This window comes from Rhinolophus hipposideros (genome assembly GCF_964194185.1).
Source record: "Rhinolophus hipposideros genome assembly, chromosome: 15".
Classification (NCBI taxonomy): Eukaryota; Metazoa; Chordata; class Mammalia; order Chiroptera; family Rhinolophidae; genus Rhinolophus; species Rhinolophus hipposideros.
Window position 1 is genome coordinate 64,447,834 of NC_138061.1, and position 13,738 is coordinate 64,461,571.

Sequence of the window (13,738 nt, forward strand, 5' to 3'; positions counted from 1 at the left end):
CTATTCCCCCTTCTCTTTCTCTCAATGCCAACATGGCCTGCTGCACAGCAGTGTCTCCAGTCCGAATCAATAAATCATATCTGTCCGAGACCGAGTCTCTTTACTGATGGGGATGGGCGGCCGGGCACAGGGCCAGAACAAAGGGGAGGGTGAGTTGGGTCTAACCCCAATCCAGGCCTCAGACCGGCGGGCACGCTGAGAACCTGTGGCTCTTTCACTACCTGGAAAAGGAGATACGTACAAAAGAAGCAAACCCAACAAGGGCTCTAACCCACCGACAGCCTCCTGCACAGGACTCCCTCAGCCCGCGACAGCCCCGCCCGCCGAGGCCGGCTAGCCGAGGACGCGCTCCCTCCAGGTGCGTAGGCCCCGCCCCTTGAGGACACACCTAGCGTCAGCCGCCTTGCTGTGAGGGGATGGAGTCGGGCGTCCTACCCTGTCCAGGCTCCGCAAAGGAGTAGGGGCCAAGCTGTTCTGGGCAGAAGTCCGATCTCTGGAAACACACGTGTATGATGTGTGTCTTCATTAGAGAGCCAGGGGGAAGGTGTGTGTGCTGTGTCTCTGTCGTGCAGATCTGAGTCCGGACTGGAGAGGGTGTGCGTGTGGGGGCTGGTGCCAACCTCCCACCCCTACCGCGCCCTGAGTGGAAGGACCTGCCCAGGGCTGTCAGAAACGTCTCCCTTGAGTGCGGGTCCCTGGGAGCCCCAGAGCCGCGTTTGTGTTCCACTCCCAGTCCTGGAGTCTGTGGCCTGCTGAAGGCGGCAGAGGCCTCCCCTTCCCGCGGTGGAAAGGCTGCCGGGTTGAGGAATGCCTGTGCGTTAGGCAATGCCTGTGGGCATCTGCATGGTTGGTGCGTGCACGTCTGTTCTCAGTCTGCATGTCCCGCCGTGTGTGTTTGTCTACACAGGATCTGTCTTTGTGGGTCTGTGTGTGTTTGCGTGTAAGGACCTATCTGTGGGGTCGGGGAGGAGAGCTTTGTCGGGGAGGAGTGTCTGCCTCTGGCTGTGTGTCTCTGAGCATTCCCAGGTTCGTATCCTCCTGCCCCCCAATAGTGCCAGCAGGGATGGGGCGGAAATAAAAAGGAGGGGGGACCTGCAGTGATTAACAAACAGGTCTTATCGTTATTATTATGTCATCATCTTCATTTTCAAAGGAGTTGTCTGCTTTGAGCCTGTCCGCGAGGGTGGGGAGCGCACAGATTCCGCAGACCCAATCCTCCTCAGGGTTCTGCAGAGCAGCCGCAGGCTAGGATGGAGGGGTTGGGGGAGCGCGAGGCCTGAGGGCTGCTGGCTGGGGCAGTGGGCATGGGCGGGGCGGTGTTCCGCACGCCCTTCTCGTCCTGCACTCTGCCGCCCTTGTACAAACAGGTGCGAGCCCGGGCGGGGGCCAGGGGGGTGGGATCCCGGAAGGCGGGGTGTGGGGAAGGGGGTGCGATTGTAGAGGACGGAGAACAAGCGAGTCGGGTGGGGCTGGGAAAGGGAGGAACAGAAGGAAGGGGAGGGAGGAGGAACAGGAGGCGAGGACGGGCGCGGCCAGCTTGCCAGCAGCAGTCGGGAGCCCACGGGGACCCAGCAAAGTCGCTGGCGGCTCTGCCACCGACAGAGGCGGCCGTCCCGTGCAGAACGCCCTGAAAAGCCTGTATTTGTATGAGCAAGAGTAACTTTACGTTGGACACTGGGTGCTGTGGAAATTCCCCATGAAGATAAACAGCCACTAGATGGACGGTGCGGCAGCTGCAGGGGCTGATAGGAAACAAGTCTGTGAGGACCGGCAAGGTGACGTCACAGGGCTCTCGTGAGGTCCGTGTAACCTAGGACCTGCACGGCTCGGAGCGCCCTCGGACCCAGGCGAGCGCGCCGCTCCTCGCTCCTCAAACCTTCGGGCTCCCTCGGACTCCCACGAGCCTGTGCGGACCCACCTCCCAGCCCAGCCGCCCTGCACGCCGGATTCTAAGTGACTCTGGCACTGGTTCGTTACGAACATACTTTGCTAAGCTGTTACTGCTGTGTTGACGGCCGTATTGCTGCGACTATGCTGTGGTGCGAGGTTGAGGGCGAGGAGGCCGTTGCTCCCACCGCCTTCTCCGTGTGAACCAACCAGCACGCTGCAAGGCGCGACACCCGTGGGTCTGCCTTAATTCCGCTCGAAGCCGCGGCCGCCGCGGAGGCCTCGCTCGGGCCAGTGGATCCTCCGGGGTCCGTCCCTCGGACTTGCGCGAGGACCCCGCGGCGCGCTCCCCGACGCCCCGCCCCCGACGCCCCGCCCCCGACGCCCCGCCCCGCGGACACGCCCCCGGCGCCTCCCGCTCTCGCCCCGCCCCCCGCCCTGGACCGCGAGGTGCGGCGGCCGCCGCGTCGGAGAGCGGAGGAGAGCAGGTGAGAAAGGCCGGGCTGGCGGCGGGCGGCGCGGGCGGGCAGCGCAGGCACCGGACGGAGGCTCGGCCCAGGGGCCGGACCGGGCCGCGAGGCCCCCGGACGCGCGGAGCCCTCCTCGTCCCGAGCGGCCTCCGCCGTCGGGGCCGCGGGCAGACAGGGATCCCGCGGCTCCGGTGCTTTCCCGCGCAGGCTGGGGCTGCGGGGGGCGGGAAGCTAGATGCCGGGTGACGCGACGTTACGGGGAAAAGGACCCAGAGCGGCTTCGTCGTTAGTGCTCCGCGGCTCCTGGTGCGCGTCCTCACTTCTCCTGGGCCTCCGTCTGCTGAGTGCCACAGGCTGCACTTCTGTCCCCGGTCGAAGGGTCCCCAGGTCCCTCCCCGACCACCGGGAGGTGCCGGCGCACTGGTCTCTCCCACTGTGGAAGGGGCAGGAGGGGGGGGCGGGCGCCGTTTTAGCAAGTATAAGCGGGGTCTCAGGGAGTCCTGGGGCGTGCGGACAGCCTGTGCTGCCGGCCGCGCCGGGTTGGGCCTCCAGGGCAGAGCAGGGAGATCTCTGCGGGAAGCCTTTGGAAGCCCGGCGGGCCGGAGGGCACCGCCAGACCGACAGACAGGCAGGCAGACAGATACACCTCTGGGCTCCGGCCCGCGGGCCAAGGAGGAAGTGCTGCTGCCGCAGGGGCCTCCGCTTCGGCTCCCGGGATACCAGCCTGCTTACATCTGTGGGACTCCCAGACGTGGGGTCTCTGACGTTTCACTAGCATCTCCCCGCTATGGCGCTGGCTCCGGACCAGAGCAAAAGGAGGGGCATGGGCAGCACTGTCTCTAGGGCCTTGACCAACTTGGCCTCACCCTTCTTTGCCCCCTCAAAACCCTGTCTGCTAAGGGTGGACCCTCACCTGCCCGTTCTGGCAGTGGGTAGGGTCAGCTCCTATGCTCCAGCTCCATGGCGCCGGTGGGGGGTCTGGGGACCACCTAGTCCTGAGCACTCTGGCATGGTGCCCAGAAGGACTCTACATTCTCTGCCCAGCGCTTCCAGGCAACCCCAGGCTCCTCCACCCCTGGGCTGGATTCATCCATCTTTCTGTATGCTCTGTATGAGTCAACTGTGCCCATGCCCATCCCCAACCTGGACTGTGCCTGCCTGAGGTGGGGGTGAGGTGGGGGGTAGAATGGGCTAAGCATCAGCTTTAGGCTCTTGGGAATGAATAGGGGATGGGTGAGTGGAAAGCATGGGTGTGTGCCTCTAAAGGCTTATGCTTAGTTTAGAGGGATCTCTGAGGGTAGAGATTAGGCCCCACTGGCCTTAAAAACTGGCCTTTGCCCCTTTTGATCTGGCTCACTTCTACTGTCCCTTCAAAATTAATCCACCACTCTCCAGGCTGAGACAGGTGGCCCCTGGGCTGCCCAGCTTCCTGTACCACCTCAGCATTCCCATGCCACCCACACTGGTAACCTTCAGGCCAGAGACTGCCTAAGTCACAGCCCATCCAGTGGACCCCAGGGTCCTCTCTACCTTGGCCACAGGCCAGGCTCCCAGTCAGTCTCAGAGAGCCTTCTGGAACCCAGGGCTCTGGAAGGCCTTCATTCATTCATTCGGGCATATATTCATTCAGGGACGTATTCATGCACGCATGCATTTCTTTTACTCAGCTCCCCAGTACTAATCTTACTCCATGCCAAGCACCCAGTTGGTTCCAGAAATGAAGCACTGAACACTGCAGGTATGGTCTTGCCCTGGAGAAGCTCAGAGTCTAATGGGAAAGAGATTTTAATCTGCACTCATCTATTGGATCCCAGGCAGGAATAAAGCAAGCTCTCTGCCAATGGCCGCTAGTGGATTAGGAGTGGGCAAGCCCAGCCCTGCTTCCTCCCACGCTGCCATGGGTGGTCAGTTGAGCCTGGGTGACAGAAGCCTGGTGGAGCAGGTACCTGGAGATCAGAGGGACTGGTCTGGAAGCCAGGAGATTGGGGGCAGGCCTACAACGAGACTCGTGTACAGACAGTGTTGTCTAGTTCTGGCTTCCTCACAGGGTGTGGACAGGTATCACTATGAGAGATGAAGGGTCCGTGGCAGCTCTATATGGCTGGTTGTGTTGATGCTTCCCTGCTTCTTGGTCCCCAGGTCTGCACCTCTGCTTCCTCAACCGGGAGTCACCAAGATGCCCATCCTGGAAAAAGCCCCACCTAAGATGGCAACAAAAACTCCCAGCAGTGAGGAGGAACCTGTGAGTGACTTTTGGAGCCCTCTCTCTTACCCCTGCTCTCCCCACTCACATGCCCTTGCTTCCAGAACAGTCCTGGGTGGGACTGGCCCCCAGCACTCCATTGTCCTGGGCATGAGACCCAGGCAGCACGGTCTCATGGGTCTGTTGAGGAGTCTGGGAGGGCCTGGGGCTGGGGACTGGAAGTGGCTTCAGGGGGTGCTATGTGAATGCTGAAAGCCATACTTCCTAACCCCCAAGGCCAGGAAGAGCCCTTGACCTAGACCAGGCACTCTTGTTTTCTCCCAGGACTTCCCCCAACCCCAAGTCCCACTTCCGATGGCTTTGAGCCCAGTGGAGTTGCCTTCAATAGGCTGAGTCCCGTACTCTAAGCCTTGTCACATCCCAGCCCCAGCTGTTGTCACTAGTTCAGCCTAGAAGCTTAAGCACCCTCTTCCCCTCTGGCTTGAGACAAGCCACCCTTCCCTGAGAGGAGCCCAGAGCATTCTCTCCCTCAGCCCACTCACCTTCCAGACGGATAGAGCAACACATACGATCTCCAGGGAGTTGCATTTGTTGCTTCCTCTGCCACACTTGCCTTCTTGACACCTCCGTGACACCCCCATCCCCACCCCCGGCTTCATTTGAAACCCTGATCGGAACTTTCTGGCTTGTCCCCATGAAGTTGTTCACCACATTGTCCTGTCCACTACAGCTGACGACACCTCTGTTGTTGCTTCTTCTCCATGGCATGTCCCTCCCTTTAGACGGCGGCTGCCTTGAGAGCAGGCGCCATCTCTCCGTGGAACCTGAGTACAGCTTGGCTCACATAAACTGCAGGAAACATGTATTGACCTGAGACCCCCAGGTCCAAAGACCCTCATTAATACAAGTGCCTGCCTCTGTCCCCATTGGGGGCCAGAAGCCCGTTAGAGTCTGGGAGGAGCCCAAGAGGATGAAACATCAGAGTAGAGATTCTTGCCTCATTCCTTTTTACCTATCACCAATTCCTCATGGAGGGGAAGGCTGAGTCCCAGGGCACTGTCAGAGCCTCAAAGAAAAGTGGCCTGTTTCTAGCACGGGCTCCAGCCAGATCTGCTGGCACTCTTAGCCAAGCCACCAATTGGGCTGGGCTTTCTGTAGGTGCTTGCCCGCTTGCCCACTGCACAGGCTCCCAGGACCCGAGAGAAAGCAGAGGGAACCAGAATGGCTGGGTGGGGGACCTGGACCTCGCTCTCTGGGAGTGGACTGGACAATGTGAAATGCTGTCAGACCCATTCTCCAGTGGTCCCCAGGGCAGAGCAGCCCACAGTAAGCACTGACACCTGCCCCTCCTCCTCGGGCAGTGAACTCTAGACACAGGCTCAGACAGGTGGAGGACCCCCATTCATTCATCAGCACATGTTCACTTGGTCCCATGTGCTCAGAGCAGCTGTAGGGGCTCCAGCCTGTGCAGCAGCAGGAACCTGTACAGCAACAGAGACAATTTTCCACAGGCCCCTTCACTCTTCAGCCTACCTAGGGCGGAAATTCACTGCCCCCACCTCCCCACGGAGGAGAAACCCCTGAAAGAAGGTATCCCACTATCTGGCAACTTTGTAAAATTTAAGCAATAAGATGAAAAGTCCTGGTTTCCAATTGCAACCAGCTAAGTGAGGAGGAAGGAAAGGGGATAGAAAAGAGAACAAGGGAGAAAGGAGAGAACAGCCAACGAGGAAGGAGCAAAATGAATGCTGGATGAAGACTGAGTTCAGGTCCCAGCTCTGCCTCCAAATTGCTGGCTGACCTTGGACTATCCATTCTCTGGGCCTAAGTTTCCTCATCTGTCAGTGAAGCTAGCCATAAAATGATTGAGCACATATGTGAGATTGCTGGTAACACAGCTGGTAAACTGGGAAGCACAGGGACCAGACAGGGAGGACATCAGGGGGAAGTCGTACTCAGACTCTCTCCACACTTTGGGAGCCCCCAGAGATTATGGGGTTCCTCTTAGGAATCCCTTTGGAGGGCTAAAGACAATAACATCATAACATTTAATGGTGTGCCTATTTGGCACCAGTTTCTCTTATTTAATTCTCCCTGGGCCCCTCTAAGGCAGGAATTGGTATTTATGTGCTCTGGATAAGGAAGCTGAGAGTGGAGAGATTAAGAGAGGAAGAATTCCTACTGCACTTTCCCCCCACCCCTGCCCATACCCAAATGGAGCAGACGTCCCTCCATGGATTTCATAACTGGAAGGGATTTAATAAAGAGCCCAGGTCATGAGTCATCTTCCCAGGAAACATCTTGCAGAATTCTGGTCATCAAGGCAAGCCATGAACTATGTCTTCCGCCCCTTTCACCTGTCCAAACCTTTCCATGGAGCCCCAGCTGGGGACAGTTCCTAAGCTAAGAATGACTAGCAGCCATATCAATAGCAGGACTGTTTCATCTTAGACCCACTTGTTGTTGTTTATGAGCACTTTTATGTCCATGATCTCTTTGATCCTGTGAGAGGTGAGGTCAGTACCCCCATCTGATGGGAGGAAACTGAGGCACAGAGGGAGGGATGAGTTTCTCGAGGTCACACAACTGGTGGACAGCAGGCTCAGGGCAGGGACCCGGTCTGCCTGGGGCCAACACCAAGGTGTTTTCCACAGCACTTTGTCCTCTCCTGGAGGCAGGGCTGGGCATGGGAGAAAGCAAACAGGAGCTTCCTAAGTTCACAATTCTGCTGAGCTGAGCTGAGCCCTGGAAACAGATGAGTCCCAGGACAGGGAACAAGGATGGGGGAAGATGGAGACAGACACTGGGCATCAATTTGTGACAAGCATGGTCCACACAAAGGGCAGGCACAGCAAGGACTTGTGAACCTCCCTTCCAGGAGCTGCCCAAACTTCCAGTGCCCCCACTGCAGCAGACCCTGGCCACATACTTGCGGTGCATGCGGCACCTGGTGCCTGAGGAGCAGTTCAGGAGGAGCCAGGCCATCGTGCAGCGGTTTGGGGCCCCTGGTGGCCTTGGTGAGATCCTGCAGCAGAAGCTCTTAGAGCGACAGGAGAAGACAGCCAACTGGGTAAGAGCTGCTGGGAGGGAGCTGACTGGGTGCAGACAAAGGACCCACGGGCGGGGCAGAAGGCAGACATGGAGACAGAGGGATTTGGATGAAGGCCAGGTAGGTGGCAAAGATGGGGCAGATGGGGAACAGGAATAGGGGAGAGACAGGGGAGAGCAAGGCACAAGGTCGAGGAAGAGACAAGATGTGAGATGGGGGATAGGGATGAGGACAGAGGGGGACAGATGGGGGAAGGATGAGGACAGACAGGGAAAGGGTGGGGGCGGACTAGGACAAAGCTGGAGGACAGATGTGTGAACGGGACGGGGCAGCAAAAGGTAGAGATAAAGTCAGGGAAGCAGAGAGTGGTGAAAGGCAGGCATGGGGCCCTCATAAGGATGGGCAGGGGGCATGGATGAAGCACCAAACAACCAAGATGGGAACCTGGGATGGAAGACAAGAGCGAGTACAGGGCAAGGGTGAAAAACAGGCATGTGGGTTGGCAAGTACAAGGCCCTAGCACATAACTGGGACTCAGTGTATGTTTGTGGAATGAATGAATGAATGAAGTGCATGATCCAGTGACGTGTCCTGATTGTTCCTCCGGGCTGCCAGGATGGGACTGGTGTGCTCCACAGGCAAGGTGCCTGTGTTTGGAGGGGTGCACGTGGCACTTGGGGGTAATGGTGCCCCCCCTCCCCTGCAGGTGTCTGAGTACTGGCTGAATGACATGTATCTCAATAACCGCCTGGCCCTGCCTGTCAACTCCAGCCCAGCTGTGATCTTTGTCCGGCAGCACTTCCAGGACACCAATGACCAGCTAAGGTGAGGCCACCATGCCCCTGGGCTCATGTCTTGGGAGTCCGTCTAGGAGAGGGGTCCTGGCCCCAGCACTAGGAAAGACAAGCCGAGCTAGTGCCTTGGTGGAGCTTTCTGAGGCCAAATGGCCCTGACAGAAGCCGTCCAGGCCATGGGTCAGGAAGGAGGTTAGGTGAGAGTGCATGTGAGGAACAAACACAAGGTCTTCCTCAGAATGTATTTATTTGGGGTGAGTGGGCGCTGATGGAGGGCTCAGGTCCCGAGTTGTCCGCACGGCAGTCTTGACCTGGCTGGGGCCCTGGGAGGAGGTGGGTACCCTCTGATCCTACCAGTGCTTGAGCTGGGACTTGTTGGTGGGACACACTGCCCCAGGTGATCTGAGAGGCCTCTGCTGCCCTCCAGCCTCCAGCTCTTAACAGCGGCTCTGAGGGGGTGGAAATGATTTCCTTCCCGCCAGCTGCCTTCACCAGAGCCTGTGCCATCTGCTGCAATTTCAGAGCTCACTGAGCTGCTGGAAGGGCTCTGGGCCCAATAATGACGATGTAGGGGCCATTTACGCAGGGGTGGGGCAGGAAGGAAGGCTCTCCCTATAGGATTCACTCAGACCCAAATCTGGGTCTCTGGTTTTAAGACCTAAGTGGGGTGCAGCATGAGGACAGTTCAGAGGGAGGAAAAGAACAAAAGGTAGGGCCCACTTCACCTATGGACAGGGCTCAGCTGTGCTCAGGAGACCCTCACCCCCTCCTTCCTCACCAAGACCAGCCCAACTGTTTGGGGGGCAGCCTAACCCCTTCCCCTGGTCAAAAAGAGTGCAGAAGTACATGGCTGGTCAAATGACTTCTGAGAACAGTTCTCAAAGTTGCATCTGAGTGGGTATTTTCCTCCTGATGCAATTAAGCCACGGCTCATCATCCATGGAGAGTTAAGATGACCCGGTTCTGTGGTAGGGTTCCCCCCAGGACCCACTTTCCTTTTCATTAGCACTCAGGGAACCCAGTTGCTGACTTTTCCCAGGAAACGACATTTCCCAGAGCATCAGGGTCGTGGCCCAATCCAGCCCCAGCATGAGCCTTTCCTAGGAGGAACCCCACCCTGACTGTCCTGCCCTCTCCTGCCTGCTCCGTGGCCTCTTCTGGCTTCCTATCCTTCCTCCTCCTCACTCTCGCAGTCCAGTTTCCTCTCCTCCCTACAGTTCTCTCCACAAGACCATTTTTAATGCAATGCTTCTGAAGGACTGACAACATAGAGGTGGGTGTGGGAGGCAGCAAGAATCCCCTCTGATTAGGGCACCACAGGAGACCTTGCATCTGGTGGCTGGCCACTGAATTTGGGAAAGAGAAAGAAAGAAGGGGTGGGGTGGGGGAGGGAGGTTAGGCGACAGAGAGGAAGAAAGGAAGAAAGAAGGAAGAAGGGCGGGAGAGGAAGGTTGGAGAGAGGGAGGGAGCCTGGGCTCCTGAGAGGAGAGACTAAGCCTCATCTCTCCCTGCAGGTTTGCTGCCAATCTCATCTCCGGTGTGCTCAGCTACAAGGCCCTGCTAGACAGGTAGGACTGGGCCCAGCCCGCAAAGGGCGGTACCCTGTTCTGGCACAGCCTGTAGGCTCACCTGTCTCCCTGTCACACTAGACAAGGAGCTCCAGAGGGCAGGGACCGTGTCTGTGTTTCAGCTCTATGTTCTTCACTGCTGTCCCAGTGTAGGTGGGACCCTACCCATCCCCAGCATCAGGAGGACCTTTACCCCATCTGGCCCAACCACTAACAGTTCCTTTTCCTGGGTTAAGCGCTGTCCTTCCTCGAGCTCTTTCCTTCTTACCTCATATATACGCACTTGTAAGTGTATCGGACATCTAGAGAACACATGAGCAGGTAGAGAAGGGAGAGTTGTTGGATTGAGATGATGGTTAGTCACCTTGTTACCTGCCACTGGAAGGGAATGGGCTCCTTAGTCTGAGCCTATTTACTGGGCATCAACCCCAGTGGCTTCCTTTCTGCCTTAAACTGGTGTTCATAAAATTATCTGTGGTAAAGGACCAACAGATTTTTAAATTTTATAAAGTGTTTGTAAAATGAATTAGAAAATGGTACAAAGGTACAAAATATGAGATCACTGGCTTTATTATTATATTCAACAGACATAACATTCCTCTGTCCATTTGCTACAAAGGTTTCTGAAAGTGTCCTCTGGATTCCCATGTTCACCTTGTCATGGGTTGGTCATTACAGTTCAGTTGAACACCTGCACTTGAAGCAGCAGGGCTGTGGGACACTCACCTGGCCTGCCTCGAGGGACCCAAGCCCTTATCATGGCTGCCTCTTACCCACCCTTAGTGCTCAGCAGTGCGACTGCCCCTGGCCACTCCTTCCTGTCACCCTGGTTCACTACCTGCAACCCTTGCCCCCACCTACACATCGCAGGACCTGCACCCCATTAGAGCAGGAAACTCATGTCTTGCTTGCCACTACATTCCCAGGTCCCAGAATGGTGCCTGGCACAGAGGTATGCTCAGTAACATTTGTTGTCTGAAAGGGTGGAAGGAAGGAAGGAAGGAAAGAAGGAAGGAAGGAAGGAAGGAAGGAAGGAAGGAAGGAAGGAAGGAAGGAAGGAAGGGAAAGAGGGAAAGAGGAAAGAAGGGAGAGAGGAAGGAAGGAGGGAAAGGGAGAGAGACAGTGGGGAAGAAAGAGGAGGAGGAGGAAGAAGAAGAGGGAGAGGGAGAGGCAGAGGGAGGGGGGAAGGACACAAGGCATGCCGAGACCACAGGAGAAAGACAATTTTCTGCCTTGAACTCAGAAGACGCTTCTAGAAGAGGTGATGAAGGAGTAGGCTCTTTGAAGGAGTGAAAGGGGTTTTCAGGACAAGTTAGTTGAGCACAGGGTGGGAGTGAAGGCATGCCAAGAAAAGATCAGCATGAGCAAAGGCACAGAGGGCTAAATGGCAAGATCCATTGTAGTGCATGAGATGGGGTGAGCAAACCCCGAGGGTCGCCTTGGCCGTGGAAATGGGGCACTCCACTACTTTAAAGAGTGGAGACTCCAGCTCTTTGACTGCCATCGTAATGCAGTTCTGGTTTTGGTGCCCTGCTTTTCCTAATCGTGCTGGGGCTAGATGGTCAGTAGAACCAATTCTGATTCCTGCTTCTCCCCTGCTCTACCCTTTCAGCCACTCCATCCCCACAGACTGTGCCAAGGGCCAGCTATCAGGTCAGCAGCTCTGTATGAAGCAATATTATGGGCTCTTCTCCTCCTACCGGCTCCCCGGCCACACCCAGGACACACTGGTGGCCCAGAAGAGCAGTGTCATGCCCGAACCAGAGCACATCATTGTAGCCTGCTGCAACCAGGTAAGAGGCCCCTTGCTGCTGCACCCTGTGGGGCTTGGGACAGCATCTGTGTGCTCACCAGTCCTGCTCAGCCCCCTCCCAGAGTCACACAATGAGCTGGGACAGATTGGCTCCAGAGTGGGGACTTTTGATTCCCAGTCAGTGTCGTTTCTTGCTACTGGTTGGATTTTAAGAATGAGGAGAGTCATCAATTGAGAACCCCTTCCTTGGGCTCCCATTTCAGCCCTGATCTGCCAGGTCAGATTGAAAGAGCTAGCTGGATGGGTGGAGTGAGGGTGGTTAATGAGACTAGGCGTGGCCTCAGCCCCTCCTCATACAGTTACCCAGGCCCTGGCCTTCCCGGAGACCATACACAGACGGACAGCTTGACAGACTGATCGTTGGGACCTCCTCGCTTTGTTTTCCCCATTCACCAGTGTGTTTGACATCTATCCCTGTAGCTGTATCTAGAGCTAGTCACTCCTTTTCATGGCCAGGAAGGCATGCACTGGACAAGGCATGTACCACATTTTACTTAGCCATTCCCTCCCTACTGGAGACATTCAGGCTCTCTAGCATTTTGCTACAGCAAAAAAGGCTGACACACACATTCCTTTATAGGTCTTCCGGGGCCCAAGGGAATATGTTTCTCCAAGTCTTAGGCTAAGTGCAAGTGCTGAGTCATAGGGTGTGCACATTTTTAGTTTTGATAGACACTGCCCCCCAACAATGGTTGTACCAATTTATATTCAGTTCCCACAAACACAATAGTATTACATGAACTAGGAGCCACAAAAGCAAGTGATCTTTTAACAAAGTATAATCTGAACTTCTTTGATTGGTTAAGCTTGCAGTCCAGCACAGCTGACAGAGTTGGGTTGGCCCCAAATGGTGTCTATTCAGAGCCATCACGTACCTTGGGAACCTTGGGCCTGAGCATCCCCGTCCATCCTCACGTGTGAAGGCTCAGTGGAGGCCTGGCGCCTTGGGCCAGCTGCCATGAGTGACGTGTTTGACCTGTTTCCCCCACAGTTCTTTGTCTTGGATGTTGTCATTAATTTCCGCCGTCTCAGTGAGGGGGATCTGTTCACTCAGTTGAGGAAGATAGTCAAAATGGCTTCCAACGAGGATGAACGTTTGCCTCCAATCGGCCTGCTGACATCAGACGGGAGGAACGAGTGGGCTGAGGCCAGAACATTCCTCATGAAAGGTCAGCAGCAGTGCCCAGCACATGTCCACGCTCATCTCATCCTCACACCCATTGGCTTTCCGTCCTTCAGGGTCAGGACCATGCCTCATCCCCATTTGCCACTGCATGAGGAGCTCAGGCCTCCCTCCAACTCAGGAGCTGGCAGCAAGCCCTGCTGTCGGCGAGGCATCTTGATGCTGAAGGCACTTTGGTACCTTCTTATTTCATCTGACAATACCCCAGCTTTCTGGGGAAGGCTGACTAGCACTGGAATTCCAGAATGTCTGAGAATACTGCGGGAGGGAAGATTTCGAGTTAGAGCAAGGAAACCTGGCTGCAATTAAGCAGTTGTATTTGACTTGTGGGCAGGGAGGGTCCTCATTTGAGGGGTGTGAGTTGCTGGGACAGCTGTCCAGTGGGGATTTGGGACGGAGCCCAGCACTGGAAGGATAGCTGCTTGCGTCCTCCATGTGCTTTTTCAGGCCTAGAACTTGTCATTTTCAAGCTGACCTTATCCTTCTGGCTGGCTGCTCCTCTTGTGCAAGTTTCCAAGCATCCCCATAGGAAAGCTGGTAATAGTTTTAACATTTTAAAATCATCCTTCTGGGAATTACTTTTCAAATCCAAAGCTAACCGTATTCCCAGGAACTGGATGGGGAACCTTTCTCTCTTGCCTATGATTCATGGATGACAGGTGAGATTCTGTGAGGCTTTATCTGCCTCTCAGGCTTTCATTTGGCCAGGTATCCATCAAGACTCCTCGAGTGCTTGTAAGCTAAGGACCTGAGCTAGGCCTCAGGAGTATA

At 56.1% G+C, this 13,738-nt stretch overlaps 1 protein-coding gene across 2 annotated transcripts in view; it reads left to right on the plus strand.

Annotated features, from left to right (window-relative positions):
- Window positions 1-4,501: 4,501 nt before the first annotated feature.
- CHAT (choline O-acetyltransferase) overlaps window positions 4,502-13,738 on the plus strand; it is a 52,528-nt gene continuing 43,291 nt past the window's right edge. The window contains exons 1-6 of one of the 2 annotated variants that reach the window (XM_081074728.1): window positions 4,502-4,599; window positions 7,439-7,630; window positions 8,316-8,434; window positions 9,918-9,971; window positions 11,584-11,764; window positions 12,776-12,953. In XM_081074728.1, the coding sequence (XP_080930854.1) occupies window positions 4,534-4,599; window positions 7,439-7,630; window positions 8,316-8,434; window positions 9,918-9,971; window positions 11,584-11,764; window positions 12,776-12,953 (790 nt within the window). In that variant the 5' untranslated portion in view covers window positions 4,502-4,533. The remainder of the gene's footprint in view (window positions 4,600-7,438; window positions 7,631-8,315; window positions 8,435-9,917; window positions 9,972-11,583; window positions 11,765-12,775; window positions 12,954-13,738) is intronic. The other variant, XM_081074729.1, reaches the window with a different exon arrangement.